The sequence below is a fragment of the Haplochromis burtoni genome, unplaced genomic scaffold, assembly GCF_018398535.1.
Source record: "Haplochromis burtoni strain Fernald_Lab_line unplaced genomic scaffold, NCSU_Asbu1 Contig_617, whole genome shotgun sequence".
Classification (NCBI taxonomy): domain Eukaryota; kingdom Metazoa; phylum Chordata; class Actinopteri; order Cichliformes; family Cichlidae; genus Haplochromis; species Haplochromis burtoni.
The window spans coordinates 260837-272529 of NW_024582978.1; the positions used below are offsets into that span (position 1 = coordinate 260837).

The 11693-nt window shown below is 40.1% G+C and overlaps 2 protein-coding genes across 2 annotated transcripts in view; both read right to left on the reverse strand.

The window, feature by feature from the left end:
• Positions 1–568, reverse strand: part of LOC106632425 (myelin-oligodendrocyte glycoprotein) — an 8038-nt gene extending 7470 nt beyond the window's left edge. Inside the window, exon 1 of the mRNA XM_042214839.1 lies at positions 404–568. Coding sequence (XP_042070773.1) covers positions 404–440 — 37 coding nt within the window. The 5' untranslated portion in view covers positions 441–568. The remainder of the gene's footprint in view (positions 1–403) is intronic.
• A 1004-nt stretch (positions 569–1572) lies between these two features.
• LOC121812488 lies at positions 1573–9588 on the reverse strand. The gene is made up of 5 exons (XM_042214840.1): positions 9420–9588; positions 7092–7430; positions 5887–6012; positions 3519–3851; positions 1573–2276 (listed from the first exon to the last, which is right to left on the reverse strand). The coding sequence occupies exons 1-5, from the start codon at positions 9454–9456 to the stop codon at positions 2206–2208; spliced, it is 906 nt and encodes a 301-aa protein (XP_042070774.1). The 5' UTR covers positions 9457–9588; the 3' UTR covers positions 1573–2205.
• Between the last annotated feature and the right edge of the window lie 2105 nt (positions 9589–11693).

The following is an 11693-nucleotide window of genomic DNA, read 5'->3' on the forward strand; positions in this document are numbered from 1 at the left end:
TGCTTCCACCTGAGCTATCAGTTATACCTGTGTTGATATCTCTGTGAAAAGCGGTGGAATTTAAATATTTACCCAACTGTAAGTGAGGGAGAGGGATGACAGAGAGACAAGAGAGGTAATGAGGAAAGAATGAAAAACGTAAGAAAACACGCACACGGGAGGGAGCCGAAAGCAGCGATTAAGAACTGATACAGATGCTCACACAGACGACTTCATGTTCTTAACTTCATACTGGCATTTTAACAAGTTATATCTGAGTAATCTTAAGTTGTTACTGTGGTGAAATAACGTGAACTGGACGTGAAGAATCGCCACACTCGGTGCGTGTGTGCGCCAAGTGAGTATTTCAACTGTTGACTGATCAAACTGACAGAAACAGAAAGAGGAATAAAGGTGATGTTACCGAGCAGGAGGGAGAGAAGCACCACGGTTATCCTCATCCTCCTGGACGACTCCAGTTTAATCTGACAGACCGAAGAACCAGATTAAAGTGACCGAGAGGAAGAAAACAGATGAACAGACCTCCTTCACCTTGCACTAGTTTATCGCCCTTCCCACAATGAATCCACCTTTACTTTCGGATTGAACCGGAAGTCTGGTGCTTTCACAATACAATACAGTTTTTAAATTTTGTATTAAGTAATTTCACTAAAGAATGTTCTGGGCTTTTATAAAGTCAGTGAATTCACCGCATCATTATATTTGACCGATTCTTAGTATTGTTATTCTAACTGTTTGATCTTTAGTAAAGACGCTGGATTCGTGATTCTTTGTAAGCATTTACTGTAACTGAGGAGACATTACATGCAAACAGCTTGACTCAGGGCTGGGGACCCGGCACAGTCCTGTCTTAGACATTTTACTGGTGCATGCGCAGTGCACTATTTGCTTCGAACAGATATGGGAAACCCCCGTTTTACAATAACACTGGTGAGATGTTCTTTCTGTAGCTTAGGACTGTATGACTAACGACATCTTCAGCGTAATGCATTAACAATAGATTCTAGTTTATAGCATTATAGCTTGAAAATAATCATTCACTTCAAACCTGAAACTCTTTCACTGGTAAGAACATAATCAGCATTTCACTTTGTCATCATCAAGTTACATGTAGTTTCCACGAATAGCAATAGCATTTTTAAACAGTCCATAACAACCAAGAGATGCTATAACAATAAATAAATGACAAAAAATGAACTGAACTGGAGATTTTAGTCTTAAAGCTGAAAGCTGAAGCTATAGCATGTTCCAACTACACTTTTCACATGCAGTATATTCTAAATAAACGAAACTAAGACCAAAGGAAAACATAATAAAAAAAAAAGTAAAATAATTTTGAAAGAATAAATAACAATAAACATACAGAAATAAACACACACAAAAATATTCTTTTTTTTATAAACAATGAAAGTTTTGATTCACTTTCATATTTTTTAGCACCATGTTTTTAAAACTCACATAGTGGTACACACTCTTAATAATTTATAACAGCTACTTTTGACTAGTTACTAATTATTATACATTTTATTTTGCTGTCATTTAGTGATGATGTATCTGTCGCAACATTTTTCTCCACTGCATTCAGGCACTGTTCTAAACTTTTCCCAGAGAAAAATAAATGACTGTAACTGATGATACATTACAGCAAATAAAGTTTTAGTAATTTAGATACGATTCATGCATGTCCAGTATAAACTGTTTGGGGTCCAGCACTGAACCCTGTTGAACCCCACAGGTAACCTTCAGTAAATTGAAATCAAAGTTAAAATAGTTAAATACTACAGTATCAATTAGTACAGACATCTGTCATCAAAGTAACTGTTTACCTTTGTAAATGTTAGATAGCTAACATTTTTAGAATTTTTCTATTTTATTCCTAAATAAATGAAATAAATCTTAAATTTTATTAAAAATGTACTAAAAAAACACTTTCCTGCTCTCACCTCTCTATGCAGAACTTTAGTTTAAAGTGTGCACAGACGATCTGAATATTAGTTCAGGTTGTGCTGAGTGCATGTGTCAAGTGTTCAAACTGACTGAAACAGACATTTGAGAGCTCACAAACACACAGTAGTTTTACATCTTTGTCAATGTGACTTTTCATTTGGTAATGACCTTATTACTGTGAGTTTCATTTGGAAAAGCTTCATCAAGAGATGAATCACATTGACTGAACAGTGAACAGATTCACCTTTGCCTTTTCATTCAGATGACATAATTCTGTCTGTTCTGTCTGGCACACGGGAAGAAGCTTCTGATGGTTTTCAGCCAGCCCTCTGTAAAGAAGAAACACAGCATCAGGTCAGATCAGAGTCCTGACCAAGACCAAGATCACGTGACTGTGTGTAGTTAGTATGAAGGACAGAGGATAATAGACACTCACATTCAGAGCTGTTTTTCCTGTTTCCTGAAAATGTCTTTGCTGAAAACAATTACTTTGTACTAAATATAGTTATTACTTAGGACTGTAGTTTTATTCTCTATGATTTCATCTGCAAAAAAAAAACCTCTTCCCACTTCTTGACTATTACTGGAGATTAATGCTTCAGTGGGAAATCTGCACAATTGCAACTGCAAACCATTCTGAAATGCTATGAGGTAACCCATTTTGTAACCTGATGTGCTCTTCCCTACAAATGTAACTGCCTGTTGCATCAACACAGCTCACAACTGCTGTCACTTATGTGAAGCGAGACCTTCACAGACAATGTAATAATATCCTAAAATGTGACTGCAGATGTTTCTTTGAAACAAAGCAAGTTAACACACTAAGGCTACGTTCACACTGCAGGCGAAAGCGCATCAAATCTGACTTTTTTGACCCTATGCGACCCGTATCCGATCATGGTATGACAGTGTGAACGGCACAAATCCGATCTGGGTCACTTTCGTATGTGGTACTGAATCCGATACATATCCGATGTTTTAGAAAGCGACTGCTGTTTGAATGGTCATGTCGCATTAAATCCGTCTTTTACGTCACTGACACAAGACAGACATTATCAGCGCCGGAGAAGCGCCCGAGAAGACATCGCGAACGCTTCCTGGCCATCCAGTGTAGATGTTAGTGAAACTGTTGGGAAGACAACGTGAACATTTTATTTGTACTGTATAATCTGCAGATTCTGACAGAAATCTGCAACTATCCTTTGAAGCACCGCTCCTCTCTAAAACAGCAATAAGGATAATTATTAGGCCATATGTAAATAACAAAATAACTTAAAGCAAAATTGGGAAACGTAAAGTCCGAAACAAGTCTTTATATTAAGGGCCATCAGTCAAACAATACTGTTTGGTCTGGGTCTAAACAGAGCGCGTTGTGTGTGACGTCCTCAAAGGGCCGCTTTGAGGGTTCACACAGCAGCGTGTTTGCTGTCACATTTTATTTGTAGTGTGAACAACCTGACAAAAAAAATCCGATTTGATCAAAAAATCGGAATTGAGCATTAAGACCTGCAGTGTGAACGTACCCTAAGACATCATCAGGATCTTTCAAGCTAACATCCTCTAATACTGACCTTTGACCCAGAGTGCCACTACTTTCTGTTTCAGGGCCTTTCCATGCGTGTCATACATGGTGCATATGTAAACACCTCCATCTTCAGAGTGAGGATCTGACAAAGTTAGGCTGGCGTTTCCTGTAATCCATGGATTTTTCTTCATCTTTACGGGGCCTGTGTCAGGTACGTCTTGACTTTTCCGATCCTTCTCATACACGACCTTCATTTCGTCTTCTTGGATATGTTTCCACTCCACTTTGGCGGTCTCCTGATTCTTCAGTTTTTTGGATATGAAGGGTAGCAGGACAGACTCTGCTCCCTCTGTCACATCAACAACTTTGAGCTGGCAGACTGAGGGAACAGAGCAGAACATGAGCTGTGCCAAACAGAAACTGTAAATCACATTAAAAACAAACATTTGAAGTATAGTTGAGACAAAAATCAGTGTTCAAAGTGTTTTAAAAAATCAGTTTGAGGAATAATTGCCATTAAGTCAAGTTATTTTGTGTTCAACTATTCAGACAAAAGACAATTGAGAGGTTTCACAGAGGTATAGAAAGAGGAAACTGCACAAGACATTAAAACTGATTTAAAAACATTAGAAATGAGATGAGGCTACTTATTTATATTCTCTCACTCACAAGGGGTTTCCTTTAATTTTTCATTTGGCAGGTTTGAGATGCCAGGAATATCCACACAGAGAACTCAGATAGCACAACAAGAATATACAAACTCCACTCAGGTGTTTCCACTCTACCCTATTTAGTCCTCATTGTATCTGTATGTAGACATAGCTCCAGCATACCTTTGTCTTTTGTCAGAGTTTCTGTATTGTCCTCCTCGGGTTTCTAATCCTTGTTTTGTTCATTGTTTTTTTTACCCTTGTGTTCTTTTGGACTTCTTTTGGCTTTTTGGATTTCAATGCTCTTTGAATTTGACTTTAATAAAGGTTACAATACCTTTCTATTTGTTCTTTTGACATGAGGTTTAAATCCTGCATTGGGGGTCTTCGTTGAGAGAAATGTGATTTAATGACACTGAGAGGTCAGTAGCTTTTTTCTGGTTGATTGCACACACATGTTTTGGGTCTTTACGGGGAGCCTGATGGAGGAGAAGTGTTTGAGGCAACCTGCGTTTGGCTCTTTCACTTCTCTGTTACCATCTCGGCAACACGGTTTAATAAAACTGGTAAGTTGAACAGATGCAGGCTCCATCTTTCAAAAAAACATCTATTAGGAATCACTTATTTCCATGATGTACAGAGTTTAAGCCATAGTACATTTACTTTTGATAATTGATGTCCTTTTTATACAATTTTATGTGTATTGGGGTGTTTTCATGGTGTTTTATTGTTAGAAATGGTTTTAAATAAATCAAAATTAAATAAATAATTACATGACAACTATAAAGGTAATAATATTTTACAATTCTCCAGCCAAGAAGAAGTGCAGAAAGCATCATTTCTGGCAGTCTTCCTATAAGTGTCACCACACACCACTGCTGGACAGGCAGAAGGAATGCTGCTCAGGCTGATTCAGCTCTGCTGCCAGAAGGACAGATACAGATTCATACCACACATTTTTATAACACACCTGTCCAACAGAGACAGGTGTGTTATAGGTTTACTCTGTCAAGTTATCAATAATAATTTTCCAAACAGATTTCTGGGGAAAATAGAAAAAATGTTATCTTGTTTTTTATATCCAGTCAGAACATGTAGTAGTTGTGTTATGGAACGGCTGTGTGCAGGCAGGAATGGTGGACCCAAAGTGCAGACGCTCGGAGGCACAATGTAAACTCAAAAACAGCTTTAATGCTGAACTCAAAAAAGGTAACAAAACTCAGACTCCAAATAAACTCAGACAAGCAGACAGAACACACAGCATAGAAACCGGTAGATCACGACACAGACAAACTGAAACACAGGGCTTAAATACACAGAGGGAGCAATCAGGGAATGAGTAACAGGAGGGAAACACAGCTGGGGCAAATCAGGCCTAACGAAACAGGGGAAGCAAAACCAGATACATTAACATCAGACATGGACCTTCAAAATAAAACAGGAAACAACACAGACTGAACTAAAGACACAGACTCACACGCAGGCACTGCAACAGAGGGAACCGAGACGTAAACCATAAGACAGAACACAGACAAAGAAACCAAAGACTAGAAATGATAAATAATATAATAAATTCAAACCTCTGGGTCAACGACCCAGGCATCCTAACGAGTTGGGGCTTCTGTAGAAACTTTGCTCAGTGACATCAAATGTAAAACTGAAACTGTAAGCACCGCTCCTTTAGGAGCAGGCCAGGTATGCAGCATTTGTTACTATGGTGATCTATAAAGGGCCACCCACCCACTCACACACTGCTACACCCACCTGCTGTTTTCTTCATCCTTTGATATACAAGACACATGAAAACACTAATGCCAATAGCCAGGACAAGCACCGGAACCAGGACCGCTGGGAGAACTTTGGGCCAGATTGGAGGAGGAGGAGGACGCTCTGTAATGAACACAAACACAACCTGAACATGATGCTGAATGTTTTGAAGAATTCATTAATAATTAATATGAATTCACTGATAATAACAATGCTAATTGAAATGAATTGTAGTATGACCTCTGCTTCAAATGGATTTAAGATTTTTAAATCTTATTTTGATTGTTTTTATAATGATTTCTGCTGATGAAATCACAGTTATATGTTGGTTTATCCTTTTTAAACAGAAGTCTGACCTTGGCTACGTTCACACTGCAGGCGAAAGCGCATCAAATCAGACTTTTTTGACCCTATGCGACCCATATCCGATCATGGTATGACAGTGTGAACGGCACAAATCCGATATTTTCAAATCCGATCTGGGTCACTTTCGTATGTGGTACTGAATCCGATACATATCTGATGTTTTAGAAAGCGACTGCTGTTTGAACGGTCATGTCGCATTAAATCCGTCTTTTACGTCACTGACACAAGACAGACGCCAATTATCAGCGCCGGAGAAGACATCGTGAACGCTTCCTGGCCATCCAGTGTAGATGTAGTGAAACTGTTGGGAAGACAACGTTGGAGAAACGTGAACATTTTATTTGTACTGTATAATCTGCAGATTCTGACAGAAATCTGCAACTATCCTTTGAAGCACCGCTCCTCTCTAAAACAGCAATAAGGATCATTATTAGGCCATATGTAAATAACAAAATAACTTTATAACTTAAAGCAAAATTGGGAAACGTAAAGTCCGAAACAAGTCTTTATATTAAGGGCCATCAGTCAAACAATACTGTTTGGTCTGGGTCTAAACAGAGCGCGTTGTGTGTGACGTCTTCTTTTGCGCATGCAGGCCGCTTTGAGGTTCACACTAGAGCGCGTTTGCTGTCACATTTTATTTGTAGTGTAAACAACCAGACAAAAAAATCAGATTTGATCAAAAAATTGGAATTGAGCATTAAGACCTGCAGTGTGAACGTAGCCTTTGATCTTCTCTGGTTATGTTGACTGTTCCTGAAAGCCTTTCATCTTTGTAATGTTGAATGGTCACTTTTCTCTCTGGTCACTCTCTAAGGGGAATCTACAGCACTGACCTTTGACCTTTAGTTGCACTTCAGTCTGGTTCTGTTTTTCTCCAACCTTGCGTACGGTGCAGGTGTAGAGTCCACTGTCAGAGAATGTAGGTTTTCTCAGAGTGAGGCTGAGGTCTCCGGTCTTCAGGGCGTCCTTTTGAATGGATGTTCTGTTGACGTATTGTTTATTTTGCTCTGTAAGATAATCACCTTCCTCTGTGCGAACATGGATGATTGAAGGATTCAGGTCATCGCGTCCCCACACAACTACACCCTCTTCAGCTGGAACGGGAAGCTGGCAGAGCAGAAGGACAGACTCCTCCCCCTCATACACCTCGACTCCTGAGGCATACTGGGAAACTGAGGACGCAGAAAGAGGTTAAATCAATCTGAGTTCCATACTAAACAAACAATGTGAGCCGGTGTAGAATTATCTGTAGCTCAATTGTGCAAACACATGAAAAGAAAGTCCAGCTTTCCTGTTTCTATTTTGAAATTTAAGAAACTACAAAACGAAAACGGTAGTGGGTGAACTTCTGTCCTGAGTTCCTGAGGCTAAAAAACAGACTGGAGATCAGTTTCTGAAAGCAGATCTGAGTTTTGTCATAGTTAGGGGTGGATCAGGTGACACTGACTCATTCCTTAGTTATGAGGTCAGGCTGCTGGAGGCTTCCCATGATGCATTTTTCCTCCTTTCCCATTATTTTCATTCCCCGTGCATTTATACACCACTACAGGATGTCATTACCCTTGTCTTTTCTCTCCCTTTTTTGTTGTTGTTTATCTTCCTTCACACAGTCACCAAGTGCTGGTCATAGGGGATCATCTGACTGTTGAGGTTTTGATTCTAATACTGTAGGTTCTTTACAATATTAAGCTCCTTGACGTGACTGTTGTTCTGAACTAGTGGTATATAAATAGGACAGAATTTAAATGAATTATTTTAATGTTTAAAAAACAAGTGGAAAAGTAGACACAGCTGAACTGAACCAGAATTGCAAAACTAGATTACAAAACTAAGACAGAACCTATAGAAATAAGCTAGAAAATATCTACTAAAAACAAAACTGAAAAAACATAACAATATACTAACTATGAATCAAGCAGGAATTAGTCAACAACAAAGAGAACTCTTAAGTCCATAACTCAGAGATGGAGGACCATGACAATGTCACTTATTCAATATAACTATAGTTTAAATCCTCAGAGGTATACACACTGTGTGAAAACTCTGTCAGCACGTGTAAAAACATGCAGGAGGAGCACAGGTGTGTAAATCAAGAAAATAAGGAAATTTCCTGCCTCAGAGCCGCAGCGTGACATGACAGTAAGTACTGTTAGTCAATATACAGCGATTCTCTGATGTTCATGCATTTTCTTTTGCGACCTTTAGATGAACAGAAATGTTAGTTATTGATTATAAATATAAATACAATTAATTTAATAAACATTAATAAACTAATGCTATGCTTTATACTGACATATAGAGAACACAGTCTGTTCAGGACCAAGTCTTCTGCCTAATATCATAATGTTCCACATGCATTGTAATTTAATGAAATATATTTTCAAGTAGCCTAATAAATGTGTCACTGCATGTAAATCATCATCATCTGTCAAGTAAGAGAAGCAAAGTACAATTCAGTAGGCAGGTTTCAACAGCATTGATGCTTATTGATGACCTGGGGTCGCCAGTTTCACAGCGGCAGGGGAAACCCAGTACAAAATGCATGCACGCAGTCAAGCAGTGGACTGGCAGGATTTTAATAGGCTACCGACTTTAATAAATACCCAGTATGACACTGCACAATACCAGTACATTGGCATGTGCGTATTTACGCAAATGACACAGTTACTGTGTAATGCGGATGTGTCCGACGCAGATCATGTTTTGTTCTTCTGCACTCTGCGCAAGTAATCAACCCATATTTGAACGCAGAGCAGTCCTGCTTCCACCTGAGCTATCAGTTATACCAATGTTGATATCTCTGTGAAAAGCGGTGGAATTTAAATATTTACCCAACTGTAAGTGAGGGAGAGGGATGACAGAGAGACAGAGAGGTAATGAGGAAAGAATGAAAAACGTAAGAAAACACGCACACGGGAGGGAGCCGAAAGCAGCGATTAAGAACTGATACAGATGCTCACACAGACGACTTCATGTTCTTAACTTCATACTGGCATTTTAACAAGTTATATCTGAGTAATCTTAAGTTGTTACTGTGGTGAAATAACGTGAACTGGACGTGAAGAATCGCCACACTCGGTGCGTGTGTGCGCCAAGTGAGTATTTCAACTGTTGACTGATCAAACTGACAGAAACAGAAAGAGGAATAAAGGTGATGTTACCGAGCAGGAGGGAGACAAGCACCACGGTTATCCTCATCCTCCTGGACGACTCCAGTTTAATCTGACAGACCGAAGAACCAGATTAAAGTGACCGAGAGGAAGAAAACAGATGAACAGACCTCCTTCACCTTGCACTAGTTTATCGCCCTTCCCACAATGAATCCACCTTTACTTTCGGATTGAACCGGAAGTCTGGTGCTTTCACAATACAATACAGTTTTTAAATTATTGTATTAAGTAATTTCACTAAAGAATGTTCTGGGCTTTTATAAAGTCAGTGAATTCACCGCATCATTATATTTGACCGATTCTTAGTATTGTTATTCTAACTGTTTGATCTTTAGTAAAGACGCTGGATTCGTGATTCTTTGTAAGCATTTACTGTAACTGAGGAGACATTACATGCAAACAGCTTGACTCAGGGCTGGGGACCCGGCACAGTCCTGTCTTAGACATTTTACTGGTGCATGCGCAGTGCACTATTTGCTTCGAACAGATATGGGAAACCCCCGTTTTACAATAACACTGGTGAGATGTTCTTTCTGTAGCTTAGGACTGTATGACTAACGACATCTTCAGCATAATGCATTAACAATAGATTCTAGTTTATAGCATTATAGCTTGAAAATAATCATTCACTTCAAACCTGAAACTCTTTCACTGGTAAGAACATAATCAGCATTTCACTTTGTCATCATCAAGTTACATGTAGTTTCCACGAATAGCAATAGCATTTTTAAACAGTCCATCTTCTACGCCTTAGTGTTCATACGTGGAGTTTTGGCTTGCAAACTCTCCCAGATCATCTAATGTAAGAACAGCCAGCCAGCTGAGAGGACTGTTCAGCCATCTACAAGCCTTTTTTGTACACCATCTGGAAGTTGTACCTTTGCAGTCTCAGCATCATACGCTGCAGTCTGGCTGGAGCTGACTGTATGGGCTTGTTTAGGATTGTGACTATGGCTGATGATCAGTTTAGATTTGGAGGTATGACGTTTTCTAATGTGTGGGCATCTCATTAATTGCTTTGGTCTTTGCTGGTCAGGCTTTAAGCCTTTGCCTGTGAAAACACGTCCAATATAACAGACTTCTTTGAGTAGGATTTGCACTTTAGGGGGTTAAGTCGCAGTTTGACTTCCCTCGCACGGTTGAGTACCATTCTGAGATTCTGTTAATGCTCTTTCATATCTCTTCCACCAGTGATTATGTCGTCAACGATGACAGCACAGGAGTATCCAGCAAAGATCTGCTCTACTGCACTCTGGAACACCTCACTGGCTGAGTTGATTCCATATGGCATTCTGAGAAAGCAGAATCTGCCAAATGGAGAGTTGAAATTCGGACTGGGATGAGTCTGCCTACAGGAGGGAGGTTGAACGTCTGGTGTCCTGGTGCAGCCACAACAACCTGGTGCTGAATGCCCAGAAGACAGTGGAGATTATTGTGGACTTCAGGAAGCACACAGCTCCACTCCCCCCCATCATCCTGACTGACACCCCCATCACCTCTGTGGACTCGTTCCGCTTCCTGGGTACCACCATCACCCAGGACCTGAAGTGGGAGCCCACCATCACCTCCGTCATTAAGAAAGCCCAGCAGAGGATGTACTTCCTGAGGCAGCTGAAGAAATTCAACCTGCCAACACGGACGATGATGCAATTCTACACTGCAATCATCGAGTCCATCCTCACCTCCTCCATCACCGTGTGGTACGCTGGAGCCACTATCAGGGACAAACAGAGACTGCAGCGTGTTGTGCGCTCTGCTGAGAAGGTGATTGGCTGCAGACTCCCATCTCTGCAGGACCTGTACACCTCCAGGACACTGCGGCGTGCAGCTCGGATCTCAGCTGACCCTTCTCACCCTGGACACAGTCTGTTTGACCTGCTCCCCTCAGGCAGGAGGCTCCGGTCCATTCGCACCAGAACCTCTCGCCATAAGAACAGTTTCTTCCCCTCTGCTGTCGGACACATGAACAATAACCATATGACTGTTCCCACCACTAACACATGACCCTACGCTGTGTTCACTGCATCATTCCATGTTTGGCACTGATCACCACCTGCACTCATGTATATATCATGTATATATCTATCCACTTAGCACTTTTAATTCTTATTCTTATTTTTATATTTTTATGACAGTATGTTTGCACTGAAGCACCGCAGCAATTTCCTAATGTTGTAAACCTGCTCAACATCTGGCAATAAAACCCTTTCTGATTCTGATTCTGATTCTGATCTTTTGACTGTACAACTTATCTGCCAAGAGGAA